The 21608-nt window shown below is 36.9% G+C and overlaps 1 protein-coding gene across 1 annotated transcript in view; it reads left to right on the plus strand.

Moving 5' to 3' along the window:
- Positions 1 to 21608, plus strand: part of LOC127849236 (trafficking kinesin-binding protein 1-like) — a 91710-nt gene that overhangs the window by 55007 nt on the left and 15095 nt on the right. Inside the window, exons 7-17 of the mRNA XM_052381956.1 lie at positions 566 to 644; positions 2106 to 2236; positions 7984 to 8058; positions 9824 to 10047; positions 10524 to 10592; positions 13221 to 13346; positions 14252 to 14389; positions 14873 to 15039; positions 16682 to 16831; positions 17639 to 17732; positions 17961 to 18035. Coding sequence (XP_052237916.1) covers positions 566 to 644; positions 2106 to 2236; positions 7984 to 8058; positions 9824 to 10047; positions 10524 to 10592; positions 13221 to 13346; positions 14252 to 14389; positions 14873 to 15039; positions 16682 to 16831; positions 17639 to 17732; positions 17961 to 18035 — 1328 coding nt within the window. The remainder of the gene's footprint in view (positions 1 to 565; positions 645 to 2105; positions 2237 to 7983; positions 8059 to 9823; positions 10048 to 10523; positions 10593 to 13220; positions 13347 to 14251; positions 14390 to 14872; positions 15040 to 16681; positions 16832 to 17638; positions 17733 to 17960; positions 18036 to 21608) is intronic.

Raw genomic sequence — 21608 nt, forward strand, 5'->3', positions numbered from 1 at the left:
TTGACAAAAAAAGCATTTGTCCCATATCGGGTGATATACAACAAAGGGAAGCAACTCAGGTTGAATTTTCTACCTGAGGTGTTAAAATTATTGTATCCATTAAAAATATATGCAGATGTTTAAGTGTCAGTATCTGAATGCATCAATCATATTATGGTAAAGATATTTATGCTTTTATGCCCCCGGTGGCGTGGCATATGGCATTTGAACTGTCTGTCAGTCTGTCTGTCCGTCCGAAAACTTTAACATTGGCCATAACTTTTGCAATATTGAAGATAGCAACTTGATATTTAGCATGCATGTGTATCTCATGGAGCTGCACATTTTGAGTGGTGCAAGGTCAAGATCAAGGTCATCGTTCAAGGTCAAAGGTAAAAGAAAACCAGATCCAAGGGAAGTAACAAGCTTTAAAGGGAGATAATTTCTTTTTATCATTTTGCAGGTACAGATCATTTTTACAAGGGAAGTAATATTTTTAAAAGGGATATAATAATATAAAAAATCAAAGCGGCGCAGTAGGGGGCATTGTGTTTCTGACAAACACATCTCTTGTTAAAATTTGCAGACAACAAAGTTGAAATCTGCAACAGACGGTTTGGAAGATCGCGAACATAAGCTGGTCTCCGACTGTGTCCAGCAGTTGGGTGTGTATTCCCTTTTGTTTGATTTAAAAGAATTTGTGAGAGAGAACTCAGTCAAGTCGCTGTTAAGATAGTAATTGTAGTTTATGATCAGTGTGTGTTAGTTATGCATTTTAACACATTAATTTGCTTTTGCCCATATGGTAGCAACTTGTATTCCTGTGTAGAAAGTGTTTTTTGTTTATTTATCAAGTAGCTTTAAGGTAGTTAGCAGCTATTGGCAGTTAAGTTATCATGAATGCATGTTCTTATAAGCCTCTATTTAAAGTTATAGACACTCTCTCACACATAATCTGTTCTTGAATATCTGAAGAAAAAAAATCTTCAAGTAAGGGGATAAAAGTTAAACAATATCCTTTGGTGGGATTTAAACCTGATAGCTTTGGGAGCAAATCTAATTCCCTGAACATTTGATTGTTTACTCGTTTGACAGTTAGTCCTTGTTAGCAGATGTGTATAAATGAGTTACAATAGTGATTTTCCAAGATTACCACATATGCTAAAAAGGAGTAAACAAAATCTAAAAATATATATAATTATGTCAAAAAACTTTATAATTAGACTATGTAGCTCATTTTTCAAATATTTCCTTTTAAGATTCACGTTAAGTACATTTTTTTTAATTGGGGGGGGCATTTTTTAGGGATGAGGGAAAAATGAGAGGTTGGTTGTTTATTGGGAATGGTTGAAAATGAGAGATGGAGAGTTGATAATTGATAGGGGAGGGGGGGTATTAAAGCGGGTATGCACAATTTTTATATGTGTTGAATTGTAATATATTGATAAACATATGTTACAATAACACAAAATTGGCAAGAAAAATTATACATTGAAGACGAATTTCATAAAATAGAGCAAAGACTAATTAGCGCCCGAGCCGATTGTGACGAAGATATTTCATACATATTTTCCTAGAATAACTGAAGCATTCGTCTTTTTATTAGGATCCCAGTAAGTGTTCGTGAGTTATACAACAGATATCATTGCAGCAACTTAAAATGATCCGTAAAACTAAATTTAGATTCACATCGTACATGCATGATATACATGCTAGCGAAATTGAGTGTACAGACATTTTCGATTTCAGAATTAAATATCTGGCTTATTTAGCGTTTATTGACACATGTTCTTTTTATTTTAATGTACATTGAAATATATGTATAATAAGTTTTTTACACATTTTATATAAATTCATAAATATTTGACAAAAAAGTGCATACCGTGTTTATTTGGCATAGGGTGAAAACTAAAAGCGGGGAATTTATCAGGGAATGGTTTAAAAGAGATGGAGAATTAAAAATTGAGGAGGGCGGGTATTAAAGCTTGTGCGTTTATATGGCATAGGGTGGGAAAATGAGATATGTGGCTTTTATAAGGGCTGTGGATGTTATAGGGCATAATTATATGGTATTAGACACACGAAAAACTCAGATACAGTCATAAGCCCATGTTTGCCTGTTACAGAGGAGGTTCACCAACAGCTGGCCCAGTTTGCCAAGGAGCTCACAGAGAAGACAGAGGAATGTGCGGAACAGAAGGACGAGATTTCAAACCTGCTACACCAGATCATAGCCCTGCAGAAACGCATAAGAACTGTACGTACCGTATGATCATAGCACTGCAAAAATGTATCAGAACTGTATGTAATATGATCATAGCACTGCAGAAACGCATAAGAACTGTACGTACTGTATGATCATAGCACTGCAGAAATGTATCAGAACTGTACGTACCGTATGATCATAGCACTGCAGAAATGTATCAGAACTGTATGTAATATGATCGTAGCCCTGCAGAAACGCATAAGAACTGTACGTACCGTATGATCATAGCACTGCAGAAATGTATCAGAACTGTATGTAATATGATCGTAGCACTGCAGAAATGTTTCAGGACTGTATGTAATATGATCATAGCACTGCAAAAAGGCATCAGAACTGTACGTAATATGATCATAGCACTGCCGAAATGTATCAGAACTGTTTGTAATATGATTGTAGCACTGCAGAAATGTATCAGAACTGTTTGTAATATGATTGTAGCACTGCAGAAGCGTATCAGAACTGTACATAATATGATCATAGCACTGCAGAAACGTATCAGAACTGTACGTACTGTAAATCCACGAATATAATATGCCCTCGTGCATAATACACACCCCCGAGTTTGGTCAAAATTTATCGTTAAAAATTGAAAATCCAAGTTAAATACGCACTAAAAAAATCAGTGTCCGAAATCGGCCATTTCCGAAAAAATGTGTCATTATATTTTTATGTTGTGAAAATAGCAAATCAATTTGATGTTGTCAACTATCTGTTACCCCTGTATATTGATCGGGATGTGTTATAGTGCTGTTGTTATGACAGTTGCATAATAAATATCTCTGTCTATTGTTTATATTACCATTGATTGTTACCCATAGCACACGGGCCCCTTGTTGACATCCGGGTCAAGCAGTCATAATATAATAAAGAAAGAAGCAGAGACGCTGTTTTTTGTTTTCACGTTTAATTCAATTTGACAATATTTGGGACGATAATAATTATAATAATAATTAAGTAATAAGAAGACAAAATGGTTACTTCCGTTTTTAACCAGGTTTTCCGAAGGAAAAAACTGGTTATTAGATTGGCGAATGCGGGCGGGCTGGCTGGCTGGCTGGCGGGCTGGCTGGCTGGCGGGCTGGCGGAATAAGCTTGTCCGGGCCATAACTATGTCGTTCATTGTCAGATTTTAAAATCATTTGGCACATTTGTTCACCATCATTGGACGGTGTGTCGCGCGAAATAATTACGTCGATATCTCCAAGTTCAAGGTCACACTTTGAGTTCAAAGGTCAAAAATGGCCATAAATGAGCTTGTCCGAGCCATAACTATGTCGTTCATCGTCAGATTTTAAAATCATTTGGCACATTTGTTTACCATCATTGGACGGTGTGTCGCGCGAAATAATTGCGTCGATATCTCCAAGGTCAAGGTCACACTTTGAGTTCAAAGGTCAAAAATGGCCATAAATGAGCTTGTCCTGGCCATAACTATGTCATTCATTGTGAGATTTTAAAATCATTTGGCACATTTGTTCACCATCATGGGACGGTGTGTCCCACGAAAGAATCACGTCAATATCTCCAATGTCAAGGTCGCCACGACTAAAATAGATTTAAAAAAAAAAAAAAAACTTACAAAGGGGGTTAATTTTTTTTGGTCATTTCAAAAGTTCAGTTTGAGTTTTCTCCCTTTATCAGATTTTTTTTTCACAATGAAAACCTGGTTTTGTGACAATTTTGTCCCTTGTTATAGTTGTCTAGATGAATTACTTTTTCTTTTTTCGAGTTAGGCCACGACTTTTTTTTTTATTGGTTTACAAAAATTATTTTGAAAATGGTCCATCGGGCGGTCGAAAAAAAAAAAAAAAAAAAAAACATCATTGAAAAAAAATGTTAATACTAATAACATCAGAACAAAGACAACATATCTTTTATAACCTTAAACACAGAGACAAAAAATCAAATTATGCAATGAAACACATCTATATCTTCCAATAAAATGAGTCCTAACAGCACCTTATGTAACATCAGGCAATTTTAAACACTGCATTACATGACATGCGTTCTTCTCCCATTAAAACGAAAAACTGCGCTTCATTTCCATAATTGGATGCGCACCATTACGCAATGCGATGCCCGTTGCATAAATCTTATATAAGATAAACTACTCATACACAAATTACCCGGTATGTGTTTGCTCTTACTCGACTTATGAGATCGTACATGAAAAAAAAAATCGAGGTAGATCGATCCATGCGTCGTCGCGGTAATGTTTGTCAAAGTTGTTGTTGTCATGAAAACTCGTTGATTTACAACGCAAAACGTCTTATTTGAACTGACGCGAATTAATTTAATCATATTTGTCAACTTCGCTTTTGCTTTATTTTGATAATTTAATCCAAAGTTTAATGTTAGCAAGTGTTTTTTTTTACTGGAATTGTAAACAAGGAGTCAGTTAAAGTCTTCCGAAAATGTGCAGTCTGTGTGAATTGACAGTTTGACGTCATCAAAGGAAAGCCGCTTTCTGTCGGAAGCAATAAAGCGACAAATTTCGCGCCGAAAAAAATTGGCTTCCTTTGTCTTGCAATCAACATGCCGAATCAATTGTGTGTTTGGTTCTCAATTGCAATCCTCCAATTTAATAAAAGCACGTGCATAGCTCCGCCTTCGAATCTTTTGCAGAGAACGGAGGCGGAGTTTAACGGTTAATTGAGCTAGTGTTTTACACAAGTTGAGTTCCGATTTGCCGAAATTACTCGGCCCAAAGCGTTGAAACGACAAATACATTTATCAATGATTTTCCGAGATATACCGATTTGTTCCGATTTCCAAACTTTCTGTACAGTTCCTATAAACTATGGCGGACGTATTTACAAAATTCCTAAACACATATATCGTAAATAATGGCAGTGTTTTATTGGATTATTTATACTAATTATCAAATACTATCGGGTTTGTTTAATATAATTAACATGTTAAACAATATAGTTAAGTCACAGACACGGACATAAATTTTGATGGGGTCGACATTTGACTGACGCTGATTTTCTTATTGTCTGTAATTTTTACCCGAAATAAATTTTGAGAAGTGCCCATAAAAGGACTGGTACATACTGTAATGTGTCACATTGAAAAATATCCCGATCTCTGCAATTGAATATATGTGAACCAATCGTTGATTGTACTTACTTGATTTTATTCGCAACCGTACTCAAACCGGATCGTTTTTTTTCTCGTTTCGCTCGTTTTGCAGTGCGGTCGGGAATAAAATATTTAAAAAAAAGACGATTTTCCGATTTTATTTTTTTTCCCATTTTCCGAAAATTAGGGTCGGCGGTTTTGTAAACCAAGAAATATAAAAGTCGTGGCCTTACAAACTCGATACTTTAATATAGCTTAAAATACAATTAAACCGCTCGTGTTTTTCATGATATCTTTAATAAAAATACGCTGCTGTCATTAAGGCTAGTTTGGGAGTAAAAAACAAATTAATTAATTATCACCTTTCAATTAAATCGGCAATCGACAGACATGTGTAATAGACTCTATTAGCATCATAAAACTAATTATTTAATTACCACTCTTTACTTCAGATATGGTAAATATGCGGTAGAAAGATAAATAGTGGTCAGCTAAGAAATATTTATTTACGGGTTTTGTCAGTTGTTTTTTTCATTTGCTAATCTCTTTATACGACTTAGCCTCCAGTCACTATTTTGTAGGCAGAAGACGATATTAACTGTGTATTCGAAGTATGCAGTGTCTGCGCATGATTGACCCAATATTATCCGATAGCTCCTCCCCTTCTCAGGTTTCATTCGACAACGTCATTTCATGTGTAAGCAAGCTCAATGTTGATTGGCCAGCTACCATGCGCATTTCAATAACAATAAGGTCAAGCGATGTCTAATAATCGGGTACAGACCGGGTTTCGTTTACTGTTCGAATTGCGAACAATTTCATTAAAACAAAGAGACAAATATAGAAAACCAGTCCGATATAAATGGCGGATGTTTTCAATGAAATTTAACTAGATTTTCGCATTTTCACAAATAAGATTTTTATTGAGCCAAATTCTCAATATTTTCGCAAATGACTCAAATGGCGAACGACAGCGCGAGCCCTGTTGCACCCCTTTGATGTAATGGTGTAGTTCAAAATGGCTGGCCGCAAAGCAAATAACAGGGATTAAGTTGAAAATTTGCACAGGAAAATTTTTGTTCTGCTCTAAACTCGTATATTATACGCACCCCCTACTTGAAGAAAAAATCGGCAGGTAAAAAAGTGCGTATTATATTCGTAGATTTACGGTAATATGATCATAACACTGCAGAAACGTATCAAAACTGTATGTAATATGATCATAGCACTGCAGAAACGCATCAAAACTGTATGTAATATGATCATAGTACTGCAGAAACGCATCAGAACTGTGCGTAATATGATCATAGCACTGCAGAAATGTTTCAGAACTGTATGTGATATGATCATAGCACTGCAGAAACATGTCAGAAATGTATGTGATTTTACATGTAGTCTTGCTTATTTAAGTCATATTTTCTAATCATAGTTTCTTCTTGAATCGACCTGCTACACCAGATCATACATAGCACTCCAGAATCACATCAGAACTGTATCTTGGCCTTGTAGTCTTGCTTATTTAACACTTTACCACTTATGTAGACTCTTTAACATGTTTGCATTCCCTTATAAAATCAAATCAAATTGAAGAACTTTCTTAATAGATTGAGGTTTTAAAGTCTTCATTTCCAATCCTAAGATACTGATGAGAAGCAAACAGCATAAAACCTGAACAGCCAGCAAGGTTCTCGCAGTCTGTTCAGGTTTTATGCACAGTGCATGAGTGGGATAGGGTTACAATATTATATGTTTTTATCATAGTTTGTTGTTGAATTGACCTCAGTCAAGAGCATAAATGCGTAGGAATTAAATTAGAAGTGTGAGGCATAGTATGATCAAACAAAATTGTTATTGGCATAAATTGAGCAAATGATGTCAGATTATAATATTATGAATTTTTATGCCACCCATAGGGTGGCATATAGCATTTAAATTGTCTGTCCGTCCGTCCTTCCGAAAACTTTAACATTGGCCATAACTTTTGCAGTATTGAAGATAGGAACTTGATATTTGGCATGCATGTGTATCTCATGGAGCTGCACATTTTGAGTGGTGAAAGGTCAAGGTCATCCTTCAAGGTCAAAAGATTCCAAGTGAAGTAATAAGCTTTAAAGGGAGAGAATTTCTATTTTATATCATTTGGCAGGTACAGATCATGTTCACAAGAGAAGTAATATTTATAAAAAGGATATAATCAAAAACAAATTTTAAGGTTAAGGTCATCCTTCAAGGTCAAAAGTCAAAAAATACAATCCAAGGGAAGTAAAAAGCTTTAAAAGGGAGCTTATTTCTAAACCTGCCAAATGATATATTGAAATTTTATTTCAAAGCGGCGCTATAGGGGGGCAATGTGTTTCTGACAAACACATCTCTTGTTCTAAATTAGTTTCACAATTTTTGGCTCTGCCAATAACTATAAAAAAATAACCCTCACTGGGTTTTCTTCTTTGACAAAAAGAAGCATGCCATGTTAAAACGAATTGAAGCTCTCATACATTGGAAGTCTACAAAAAAGGCGCATGTCATAATAGTTAACTGTTGTCTACTAATGATGATCAAAACATTTGACATTTTAATAGTTTGGTAAATATAATGTTTCATAATTTACCTTCAAGCACAGTATTTCAATCTCACTAATGTTGTTTGTGTTTCAGCTTACTGCTGAAAACATGGATCTGCATAAAACCCTGGAGGCAGCACATGATTCCCAGAACTACCTCACAAGGGAGGTAAGTCATTGATTTTTAGGAAAAAATATTACAAGGGAGGTAAATAATTCCTATTTTGTGGAGAAATATTACAAGGGAGATAAGTATAAATCATAAGAGAAAGCACATGACTCCCAGAACTACCTCACAAGGGAGGTAATTTTTGTTTTGTGGAGGAATATCACAAGGCAGGTTTATTTGTAAGTCATTCATGTTTTATGGTGACATATTCCAAGGGAGGTAAGTCAATCCAATTTTGTGGAGGAATATTACAAGGGAGGTAGTGATTAATGTTTTTTGTGGAGAAATATAACAAGGGAGTTTGTTTATTCATCCTTAGGTGGAGATATAATTCAAGGGAGGTAAGTCATTAGACTTTGGAGAAATAGCGCAAGGGAGATAATCAGAAAAATGTAAAAGTGGTCCATGACTCTCAAGGTTGCTTTCTAAGTTAGGTAAGTCATTCCTGTTTAATAGTACAAAGCAGATAAGCCAATCGTCTGTAATGTCACATTGGTTACTTAGCCAAGAAAAATATGAAACGGTAAAATATGTAACTTGACTAAATTTTGGACCTAACTATAGGGTTTATTCGATATATACAATAGACATACAGTCCATGAGTATACATGATCAAAACGTAGTAACATATATAAAGGCATGACATGTGATCAGTATTGAATTTCATAAGTTGTTATGTGTGAAATGACAATTGTTTAATAATGAAGGAATAATAGTGTTTATTCTGTTTATTATGTCCCCCTTCGAAGAAGAGGGGGTATATTGTTTTGCACATGTCGGTTGGTCGGTCCGTCCGTCCGTCTGTCTGTCCGTTGGTCCGTCCACCGAATGGTTTCCGGATGATAACTCAAGAACGCTTACGCCTAGGATCATGAAACTTCATAGGCACATTGATCATGACTGGCAGATGACCCCTATTGATTTTCAGTTCACAGTGACAAAAAACGTATTCACACAATGGCTACCACTACAACTGACAGCCCATATGGGGGGCATGCATGTTTTACAAACAGCACTTGTTTATCTGTAATTCCATGATGAATAAAAATTGTTGTGATGTTCATGTTCAAATAATGCTTGACTACTGATAAAATATTTTAAGTGCTTTATGTTTTACACCTTATTCATCAAATATGGAATGTATAAGAATGAGCCTGGCTCTGTGAACAGGGTATTAAATGCATGCGCATAGTGTCCTCCCAGATTAGCCTATGCATTCCACATAAACTAATCAGGCACGACACTTTCCATTTTTAGCTTGGCTGTTTTTGGAGAAAACCCGAGGTATTGTCATAGCCAGCTCGTTGTGTCGTGTTGTGTCGTCGGCTGTCCGCATCATGCTTAAACCTTATTATTTTGTTATCCTTTTGAACATGGGCTCTAAAATCAAAGTGCTTCCACCGACAACTTTGAAACTTATACATAGCTGCACCTTGATGAGTTCTACACGCCACACCCATTTTTGGGTCACTAGGTCAAAGGTCAAGGTCACTGTGACCTCTAAAAAAAAATTAAAAAATTCTGACAAGCTTTCATTTATTCAAAACTGCAACTGCAGCCAAGCGTTGGCACCCTTTATGTGGTGCTCTTGATATTTGTTTTTTCGTATGAAGACTGTTCTTGACGAAAATCAAGTTAAAGCAGCAAGTGTTGTTGATGATTAGTGTGTGCAAACTGCAAAGGCTTATCTGGGATGACACTTTACGCACATGCTTAAAAACCTCATTAACAATGTGAGGTTAAAATACATGTATTAATGTTGCAGATTGCCGACTTGAAGGAGAAGAATGAAGAGTTATTGGCCTTACTGGAAGAGACCCAGGAAGAACTTCGCAAGTTCAGAAGTCGTGAGCGTCCGTCTGTTGTGCGTAATGGGTTCATGTCATCATCGCTTCACAACTCTACAGGGGAATCCCTGGCCTCTGAGCTCGAGAACTCCCTGCGTAGTGAGGTTGACTACCCCAAAGGGTACTCTCCCATGGAGAGAAGGTAAGCTGACATATAGGCTAAGTAATGATATCAGGAAAAATCAAAATAAATCAACCTTGCTCTGGGAAAAAATGGGGCTTAATACATTGTGGCTGTGTAAGACAAAGCTTAGTTTATAATAACTTTTTGTGAAGTACTCTAAGCATTCATAAGGATGAAATCAGATGAAAGAAGGAGAAATGCATGTGTGTAATGTGTCGTCCCAGGTTAGCCTGTGCAGTCCACACAGGCTAATCAGGGACTTTTGAAGTCAGTTGAAAAATAAAATTAAATCTATGCCCTTTCTTACTAGATTCAATTTCTTAAAGTTTCATATCCAACCCATTGATACTGATAAACAGCAAACAGCATGACACCTGAACAGACTGCGTGGTACTCGCAGGCTGTTGTGGTTTAAGGCTGTTGGCATATAACCATTTTTACTTTGCCGCTAAGTGGGAAAATAAATGCAGTACCGGTACCTCCCTTACTTTTAGGAAGCACACCTGGAAAGTATTTGAGACGGCCAAGGCTGTGAGGTCGGCATGCAGGCAGTCCTCTGCAAGGTGGGTGGTTGCAGTTGAAGATTTGTAATTGTCAAGTTGAAAATGAGCCGCGTTCTGAGAAAACTGGGCTTAATTCATGTGCGTAAAGTGTCGTCCCAGATTAGCCTGTGCAGTCTGCAGTCTGCTTTTATGGTATTTTTAGTTTAAAGGAAGTCCCTCCTTACCAAAATTCAAGTTTAGGCAGAAAGTGCCGTCCCTGATTAGACTGTGCGGACTTCACAGGCTAATCTGGGATGACACTTTACGCACATGCATAAAGCCCTGTTTTTATGCTCCCCGAAATATTTTCGGTGGAGCATATAGTTGCCAGTTTGTAGTTCCTTCCTTCCTTCCGTCACACTTTTTTTGACAGTTTCTCATAGCACCTTCATTTCTTTACCGATTTCTTTCATATTTGGCATGTAGGTACCTTGCATGAACCTCTACCTTTTGATGAGGTTTGAGGTCACTGGGGTCAAGGTCAAGGTCACCGAGGCTAATAATAGATTTTTCCATCACACTTTTTTGACAGTTTCTCATAGCACCTTCAATACTTTACCGATCTCTTATATATTTTGAGGTCACTGGGGTCAAGGTCACCGAGGCTAATAATAGATTTTTATGTCCCCCACCACTATAGTGGGAGACATATTGTTTTTGCACTGTCTGTTGGTCTGTTTGCGCCAACTTTAACATTTTGCAATAACTTTTGCTATATTGAAGATAGTAACTTCATATTTGGCATGCATGTGGATCTCATGGAGCTGCACATTTTGAGTGGTAAAAGGTCAAGGTCAAGGTCATCCTTCAAGGTCAAAGGTCAAAAAAACTAAATCAAAGCGGCGCAGAAGGGGACATAGTGTTTCTTACAAACACTTTTCTTGTTTTAGGTGGTTATTAACACATAGATTGACAAAGCGCATCATCGGGGAGCATCCATCAGTTTCACTGATATTCTTGTCTCAGAACAAGGCTCAAATAATTAAAATCTGTGTTCGTTTAAAACCAGGGATTTCAATAGCTTTTAAAAACTAGGAGTCAAGTGATCCCGTGGTCAAAATTGTAGGGGTCAAATGAAATGTTCAGGGGTCAAAATACTGAAGTCTACATATTTTGTTGCTGGATATTTGTTGATTGTTATGCAAATGTTTCTTTGTATTACTTGCTTGCTTAAGATTAACTAAAAATCAACAATTTGCTAAATATATAATACATTTTATGTTATTTTCACGGTGACATTTGCATCAAAATGATGCAATGTTAATAATTTAAGAAGTCAGAAGTGACAAAATTGCAAAATGCTTGCATCAAAAAGCAGGATTCTGATTAAATTGAAATCCCTGAATACTCTTTCATTTCAAGTCAAAGCTTAATACGTTGTACAACACAAAGTTTTTATTAAGACGTGTTTTCACTTTGTATCATGTCATCAAACAGTAACACAGCCAACATGATCTATTTTACTTATGTATCAGTCTTTTTCGCAATTAACTTAGTAGTCTCCCTTTATAGTGAGGATATTCCTTGTTTTCACATCCAAACAAAAAAAAAACAATTGATTATCTTGTATTTCATACACCAAGGGAATCATCAATATTTTTGTATCCTGATTTTCAAATTCAATCTTAGTAGGTACTGAGGCGAAAAAAATATTAATTCTTTTTCTCTAGGATTTCCAGAGGAAATTGTCAGTCTTTTTAACCATTAATTTCTAGAGAAAATTATCAGGTTTGTTTTGAAGGGGGGAGTTCAATGGGAAATTATCAATATTTTTATGTCCCCCACCACTATAGTGGGGGACATATTGTTTTTGCCCTGTCTGTTGGTCTGTTTGCGCCAACTTTAACATTTTGCAATAACTTTTGCTATATTGAAGATAGCAACTTCATATTTGGCATGCATGTGTATCTCATGGAGCTGCACATTTTGAGTGGTAAAAGGTCAAGGTCATTCTTTAAGGTCAAAGGTAAAAAAAACTAAATCAAAGCGGCGCAGAAGGGGACATAGTGTTTCTGACAAACACATTTCTTGTTCTCAATAAACTTCCATTTGAATTGTTCAGTCTAGTTCACTCAGTGCTTTCCATGGAATATTTTTCAGACGCTCCAGGGTGGGTTAGGGATGGCAGCCCCCTCCATGCATTAATTTTTTAGCTCGGCTGTTTTCGGGGAAAACCCGAGGTATTGTCATAGCCGCTCCTCGTGTCGTCAGGCATCCGCAGTCCGCTGGCGGCGTGCTAAAAAACTTTGACATTTTGCTCTAAAATCAAAGTGCTTCCACCTACAACTTTGAATCTTCATATGTAGATGCACCTTGATAAGTTCTGCACGCCACACCCATTTTTAGGTCACTAGGTCAAAGGTCAAGGTCAATGTGATCTCTTAAAAAAAAAAATCTGACAAGCTTTCATTTATTCAAAACTGCACCCGTAGCCGGGCACCCGTTATGCGGTGCTCTTGTTTACATTTACATATGACAAAAGATTTCTCACAATTATTTTCCAGAGAAAATCAAAAGTCTTTTTTTCTCAAATATTTTCCAGAGGAAACTATAAATCTGTTTCACAACGAATTACCAATGGAAGTTTTCATTCTAGTTCTCAATTATTTTTTGGAAGAAATAGTCAATTTTTTCAATTTGGTTTTCCAGTGCAAGCCTCCTAGGAGCCGAGGCTGAGGATTCTCGCTCTGTGTCGAATAGAAGCTCCATGTACTTCAGTGACAACGAGTCTGGGGTCTCCGATCTGCATGCCAGTGACATGGAGTCACTGCACGGGTACATGATATTGGCTGAAAAATATATATTATATACCCCTAAAATTTAATTTTCTAGTTAAAGTTCACCAGCAGTTTTAACTACTTTATACAAAAAAGCACAAGTCTTTTAATTTCCCTATTTCTACAACTGCTGGGAGGCATGATATAGCAAACGGCCTGTCTGTTGATTTGTTCTTTCGCTTTTTCTTTTTTCTGTACAAGGTTAACCTAACGTGACATGCTTTATCAAACATATTTAATGCTTCATGCAAACCTTTAATACTTGAATACTTGATGTCTTGACACATCTGACGCACTATTGACTCATCTACATCATCTCAACATATTTCCACATTGACATTGACCTCATTTTAGACGCAGACAAACTCAGAAGGTCCACATTCTGGATTAATTCAAAATATTGTGGTGTGTCTAAACATCAATACCACTTGCTACAAAGCTTTTATACTTGCATGGATGTTATATATGAACACTTATTACACCAACCTATATTGACCACATTTTTACCTTGAAATTGACCTTTTTGACGTAGATTTATTCAAATAGGACAATGAATCAATACGGAAGAGACAGACTTCCACTGACGCATATGCGTTTATTGAAGGCAGCTTCTTGTTTTTGTGTTTTTTTATGGGCACATAATCATTTTTATTTTTTTTTACATGAAGGCTTAATACTCCTTAAACAAAAACTGGGAAGAGAAAATTAAATTAAAGAGCTTTCTTAATAGATTCAAGTTTTTAAGGAATCATTTCTAACCCAAAGATACTGATGAGCAGCAAACGTCATAAAACCTGAACAGCCTGCAAGTTACTGGTTCTGGTTTTATGCTGGTTGCATATAGCCATTTTCACTATGCTTGTGAGTGGGAAAGGTTGAGAACTGGACATCTTTCGTTTCCAGTGGCAACAAGCGTCTGGGTGTCCAGGGTGGCAATGATCTGCAGATGGCACTGAGGAGACTATCGCTAAGGAGAGCTAACGAACTCAATGAGATAGATTATGCCAAACAACAGAAGGAACGAGAACAATTGAGAGAAAGGTAAAACTTTTTTGTGTGAAATATCATTAATTTTATTATGTTGTTGTAAATAAATATATTTGTTTATATTATACTTGTGTTTTATAAAAAATATGGGTACACAAATATTTAATTTTGAATTTATTCAATTTCAATTTACACAGTTTTACCCATATAACTGTGTCATTCCTTAGTGTTTTACATTTTTTGTGAGTTATTTCTGTTAATTTTTTAGATATAAAACAAAAATTGGAAAAGACTCGTGATAAATTTATTATTAATATTCATATACATATTTTTATAATTATTTTATTTTCATTGTTATTATTATTATTATAAAATGATTATAATATAACTAATAATATAATCTAAAAAAAAGGCAATAACCCACATTATATTTTTTATTATTTATCATTATTATGACATAATTGTAATAAGATTATTATTATTGAAAAATATAATTATTTAATATAAAAAACATTTTGTTAACATATTCATGACCAGGGTGAACAGTGATGTGATGGAGAGGTCGGACACCGAGTCCACAACCCCAGGGCGCTGTCCCAGCCCCGACAGTCAGGTCTCAGCCAACAGTGGCTATCTCTCCATGACTGGCAGTGGCCACTACTACAAGATGCCAGAGAAACTGCGTATAGTGAAGCCCCTCGAAGGTTACACATCACTGTATTTGAGCAACTGTGTGAATTTGGGGCTTAATGAATGTGCGTTACAAATGGTCACACGGTTCGCACAGGCTCATCAGGGACAATACTTTCAGCTTAGACTGGATTGTCATTTACAAATTAAAAAAGTCCATTAGACCCGAATGTCTTGCCCCTGATTAGACCCGAATGTCTTGCCCCTGATTAGACCCGAATGTCTTGCCCCTGATTAGACCCGAATGTCTTGCCCCTGATTAGACCCGAATGTCTTGCCCCTGATTAGACCCGAATGTCTTGCCCCTGATTAGACCCGAATGTCTTGCCCCTGATTAGACCCGAATGTCTTGCCCCTGATTAGACCCGAATGTCTTGTCCCTGATTAGACCCGAATGTCTTGCCCCTGATTAGACCAGAATGTCTTGCCCCTGATTAGACCCGAATGTCTTGCCCCTGATTAGACCCGAATGTCTTGCCCCTGATTAGACCCGAATGTCTTGCCCCTGATTAGACCCGAATGTCTTGCCCCTGATTAGACCCGAATGTCTTGTCCCTGATGAGACCCGAATGTCTTGCCCCTGATTAGACCAGAATGTCTTGCCCCTGATTAGACCCGAATGTCTTGTCCCTGATTAGACCCGAATGTCTTGTCCCTGATTAGACCCGAATGTCTTGCCCCTGATTAGACCCGAATGTCTTGCCCCTGATTAGACCCGAATGTCTTGCCCCTGATTAGACCCGAATGTCTTGCCCCTGATTAGACCCGAATGTCTTGCCCCTGATTAGACCCGAATGTCTTGCCCCTGATTAGACCCGAATGTCTTGCCCCTGATTAGACCCGAATGTCTTGCCCCTGATTAGACCCGAATGTCTTGCCCCTGATTAGACCCGAATGTCTTGCCCCTGATTAGACCCGAATGTCTTGCCCCTGATTAGACCCGAATGTCTTGCCCCTGATTAGACCCGAATGTCTTGCCCCTGATTTGACCCGAATGTCTTGCCCCTGATTAGACCCGAATGTCTTGCCCCTGATTAGACCCGAATGTCTTGCCCCTGATTAGACCCGAATGTCTTGCCCCTGATTAGACCCGAATGTCTTGCCCCTGATAAGACCCGAATGTCTTGCCCCTGATTTGCTTATGAAGACTGCAAAGGCTTATCCGTGACGACACTACTCACATGAATTAACCCTTTGTATGCTGGGAAATGTGTCGTCTGCTAAAATGTCGTCTGCTGAATTTCTAAAATTAGCATTTTCTTAGAATTTTTTCAAAGAATACTATAAGAATAGCAAACAGTTTGGATTCTGATGAGACGCCACGTTCTGTGGCGTCTCATCTGGATCCAAACTGTTTGCAAAGGCCTTCACAATTCGGTTCCAGCGCTGAAAGGGTGAAGTTCCATTATCCAAGAATGCCAGTGATATGTACTCCTTTGCAAAATTGGAGACAGTCTGTCAATATGGTTGCCCTTACTTCCTTGCTAATGTTTCAAAACCTTGCAGATTCTTGATCGCTTGGATGTTGTCTGTTTCCAATTTTGGCAAAACATCTTTTTTATAATTTATGTATTCCGACATATTTCAGAATACACATGTTTTCTCTTTTAAACTCCATGTGAATTCTAACTAAACTTCTTTGTTGGTTGTTTTCAGGTTCTGTAACTCTCCGCAAGTGGCAGATGTTGGCCACTCCACACCTGGGGGCAATATTCGAGTCGAGACCGGGTGTCCACATCAAGGGAGAGAAGAAGATCCCCGAGTCTGAGCCTGAGGTCTACACACTCTCAGATTATGAGGAGGATGGTGAGTGTGTGTGTGAAATAATTTGAGGAATTTTATGGTACTGGATGCTTTTGTGAGAAAAAATATATATAATCCTAGCAAAGGGAAAATAGTGCTTAATGCATGTGTGTAAAGTTTTGGCCCAGATCATCCTGTGCAGTCCGCACAGGCTTAGCAGGGTTGACACTTTTAGCCTCAACCAAATTTTTCGCTAGGAATGGACTTTCTTAACAAAAAAATACCATTAACCCTTTCCCACATAGATACGTTTTTTGACTCATTTGAAGGCCCAAAGAAAGTTACATTTAAATAAATACCTTTCTTACTAAATTCAAATTTTTTAAGGCTTGATTTCCAACCCTTAGTTAGTACTTACTGATGAGCAGCAAACAGCATACAACCTAAACAGACTGATTAGCCTGTGCAGACTGGGACGATACTTTATGCATTAAGCCCCATTCTCCCAGACCGTGGCCCATATGTACATTACAATAGTTAATACCATTCTGGTTCTTTTCATGTTGTCCTACTGGTGCCAGATTTAACCCTTTCCCCCATAAGAAGCAAAGTGAAAATGGCTTTTGCAACCAGCATAAAACCAGAACAGCCTGCGAGTAACTCTCAGTCTGTTCAGGTTTTATGCTGTTTGCTTCTCATCAGTATCTAAGCATTGGAAATGAAGTGTTTAAAACTTGAATTTCAATAAAAAAGGTATTTAATTTAATTTAATTTTCTAAGCGACTACAAATGCATCCAAATATGTTTCTTAGGGATAAAGGGTTAATACGCTAATTGAAAACATGGTTGATGAAGATTTCTTTCTTTCAGATGACCTTGGTGCTATTCCCAATCGGTTCCAAGAGAGCCAGGGCGTCTTCACTTTCACTGACTCGCGTGTCGCGCACCCTTCAGAGTCTTCCAGGTAAGATTATCTAGGGTGTTGTCAAGGGTGTGCTCCTTTTCTTTTAACGATTTTATTCCGAAAATACAAAAGTTATTAATGTCGAACTTAACTTTTAATTTTACACACATGGGCATTTTTTGTTACGGATGTCCTGTTGTTTTGTTTTTTTACTTATTTATTAAAAATAAAAATAAAACTAGATTTAAAAGGTCCATATACGTTACTGTTTGGTATTATGGCTTCCAGAGAGGAAAGTTATGCAGGTTCCGATACAGGGTCAATCAGCACAGTTGTTGATGATGATGATATTGATGATGACATGTAAGCATGACACGTGTGTGCTTCCCTCACTCACCCTCATTTTTAGCTGGGCTGTTTTCGAAACCCAAGGTATTGTCATAGCCAGCTCGTCGTCCGCTGTAAACTGTCCGCCAGCGTCATGCTAAAACCTTAACATTGGCTCTAAAATCGAAGTGCTTCCACCTACAACTTTGAAACTTCATATGTAGATGCACCTTGATGAAGTCTACACGCCACACCCATTTTGGGGTCATTAGGTCAAAGGTCTAGGTCACTGTGACCTCTAAAAAAAATAATTCTGACAAGCTTTCATTTATTCAAAACTGCACCCGCAGCCTAGCGTTGGCACCCGTTATATGTGGTGGTCTTGTTAACATGGACCATCAGCTTTTAGATACGTCCTGCTTAACATTTCATTTGGGGCGTAGAATTACTGGGAAAATAATTGAGCATAAAAATTTAATTTTATAATAGGGTTTTATCAATGCATTAGGATGAAACTCTTTATTGTTAATAACAAATATCAAGCCCTTATTTAACGCCAAATATGAAAAATTAAAATAAAGATGAAAAGATTTTCAAAGAATAATCATATGTACTTAGTGCCAATATATTTTATAACTGTAGTTTATTTATTTTTATTCTTTTTCTTTGTATCTTTATTAAAGGAACATGTTGACCATCAAGGCTTTTTTCCACTTACAAATCAGTCATATTTTAACCCTCTCAGATACGTATTTTTAGAAAGTTTAATTTATTTAAAGACCTATCTTACTAGATTCAAGTTTCAAAGGCTTCATTTCCAACCCTTAGAAACTGATAAGCAGCAAACAGCATAAAACCTGAAAAGATTGTGAGATACTCGCAGGCTGTTCTGGTTATATGCTGGTTGCAAAAGCCATTTTCACTTTGCTTCTGAGTGGGAAAGAGTGAAACTTAACCCTTTCAGTGCGGGAACCGGATTTTGAAGGCGTTTGCAAACAGTTTGGATCCAGATGAGACGCCACAGAACGTGGCGTCTCATCACGATCCAAACTGTTTGCTATTCTGATAGTGTTCTTTGAAAAAAATCGAAGAAAATGCTAATTTTAGAAATTCAGCAGACGACATTTTAGCAGACGACAAATTTCCCAGCATGCAAAGGTTTAAACTTTTCCAGGAAATAGCCCCAGCTTGTCATCCGTGTCTGTATTATGAAAAGGGAATGGAGTTTATCATTAACCAGGTTTTCCGAAGGAAAAAACTGGTTATTAGATTGGCGAATGCGGGCGGGCTGGCTGGCTGGCTGGCTGGCTGGCTGGCTGGCGGGCTGGCGGGCGGGCGGGCGGGCGGAACAAGCTTGTCCGGGCCATAACTATGTCGTTCATTGTCAGATTTTAAAATCATTTGGCACATTTGTTCACCATCATTGGACGGTGTGTCGCGCGAAATAATTACGTCGATATCTCCAAGGTCAAGGTCACACTTTGAGTTCAAAGGTCAAAAATGGCCATAAATGAGCTTGTCCTGGCCATAACTATGTCATTCATTGTGAGATTTTAAAATCATTTGGCACATTTGTTCACCATCATGGGACGGTGTGTCGCACGAAAGAATCACGTCAATATCTCCAATGTCAAGGTCGCCACGACTAAAAATAGATTTTTTTTTAAAAACAAACTTACAAAAGGGGGTTAATTTTGTTTGTTCATTTCAAAAGTTCAGTTTGAGTTTTCTCCCTTTATCAGATTTTTTTTCACAATGAAAACCTGGTTTTGTGACAATTTTGTCCCTTGTGTTTTGCTTTTGGAACAATTAGGACTGTTTTATATTTAGAATAAGATGATTGTCATTGTTTCAATATTTTTAAAGGGCAGTTAATTTGAGAATTTCAAAATATAGACCCAATTGATCATATAAATTAAGTGGGCGATTAGTTCTTAATCATTAAATGCAGCTTAAAAAAAATACAGGTGTCTCATCACAGCTCTTACCTATTTATACTTGTGGGGTGGATTGGGAGGGTTTTGTTTTTACCCCTGTCTCACAAGCAAAGTGAAAATGGCTATGTGCAAACAGCATAAAACCAGAACAGCCTGCGAGTAACTCTCAGTCTGTTCAGGTTTTATGCTGTTTGCTGCTCATCAGTATCTAAGGGTTGGAAATGAAGCCTTTAAAACTTGAATCTAGTAAGAGAGGTCTTAAATAAAATCAAACATTCTAAGGGACTACATAAGTGTAAAAATAGGTATCTAAGTGTTAAAGGATTAAATAAATGTGTGTGTCTTTTTATGGGGTTGCGCTAGGTAAACAGGGGAGCTGTACACATGTACACTCGTTTTAACCCATTTAGGCCTAGTGTCTAGAAAAAAGGCCTTGGCAAACAGCGTAGACATTATTCGGCGTTTCATCAGGGTCTGCGCTGTTTGCTTAAATGACTTTCTGTAAGAAATATTCTAAACAAAGAAATAAATATACTAGACATCCCTAATTTTGGAAATAAATTGATCTAATTTAGAAGGATGGGAGAGTCCACTAGGCATAAATGGGTTAAACAGAGGTTCATGTAGTTGTATTGCATTTCAGAGAAACAGTCAGTTTTGGTACACAGCTTTTCTGTCAAGATGTTTTGCTCAAAGTGCAAAGTAATTACTGACGTAAAGCATCAACATTTATTATAACATTATGGTTTAATAAGAGCTGGTTTTATGGCATAAATAATATTAACACAGAGCTTTGAGGTTATGAGGGAGATGTTGAATGTAAAAAAAGCTTTGCTTTCAAAGAACATGCTTTTGGTTGTTTAATCTAGAGGTTAAGTCCTTTTGATATATATTTATTTGTCTAAAAATATATAGATATCCTAAAAAATAAGATAAATTATATACAGTGTTGCTATAAAAAATATTATTATACTATTAAAAAAGAATATTAACTGTGGTGTTTTTAAAAGGTAGAGCTATTGGAAAATTATGAAATGTTGAAAGGGGATGTAAAAGCTTAATCACTGCTTTATAAGCCGCTTGTAAGTAGAAAAATACAGGCCATGCCAAGCTGCAAACTAATTTAAACAGAATTATGTGATTTGTTTAAAAATTGCTGTTTTACCCACTGAATATGTGATTCCAATTTGAAGCCTATAACAATATTCTGTTAAAATGCAAAATGTATGCGATCCTGATCACTGTGTGAACTGTTTATTATAAGCCACATTTCTTCTATGTTGTGCAGTATTAATAATAATCTAGTTTTTTTTCAACTATCCCCTACAGTTTGCCGTTTGATTGTAAGAATCGTTTGATTCTTGTCTTACCACATCTTTCATATAAAAAGGTGTTTTAGTTGTTCAGTTTGTGTTGGTTGCTGTTTAATGATTTAACAATGAGAATGTAATGGTTTCCTCAACATATGAAACTGGAAAATGGACCATATAATTATGATAACACATTCTTGTTCTAATTTAACTAAATTAAGAAAATCATTTAATTTCCTTTAATGTTATTTTTATGCCCCCGAAGGAGGGCATATAGTTAGCGGACTGTCCATCCGTCTGTCTGTCCATCACACTTTGCGTGTAGGTTTCGAAAAATGCTCATAACTTCTATGTCACTTCAG

This window comes from Dreissena polymorpha, chromosome 10 (assembly GCF_020536995.1).
Source record: "Dreissena polymorpha isolate Duluth1 chromosome 10, UMN_Dpol_1.0, whole genome shotgun sequence".
In the NCBI taxonomy this organism is placed as follows: domain Eukaryota; kingdom Metazoa; phylum Mollusca; class Bivalvia; order Myida; family Dreissenidae; genus Dreissena; species Dreissena polymorpha.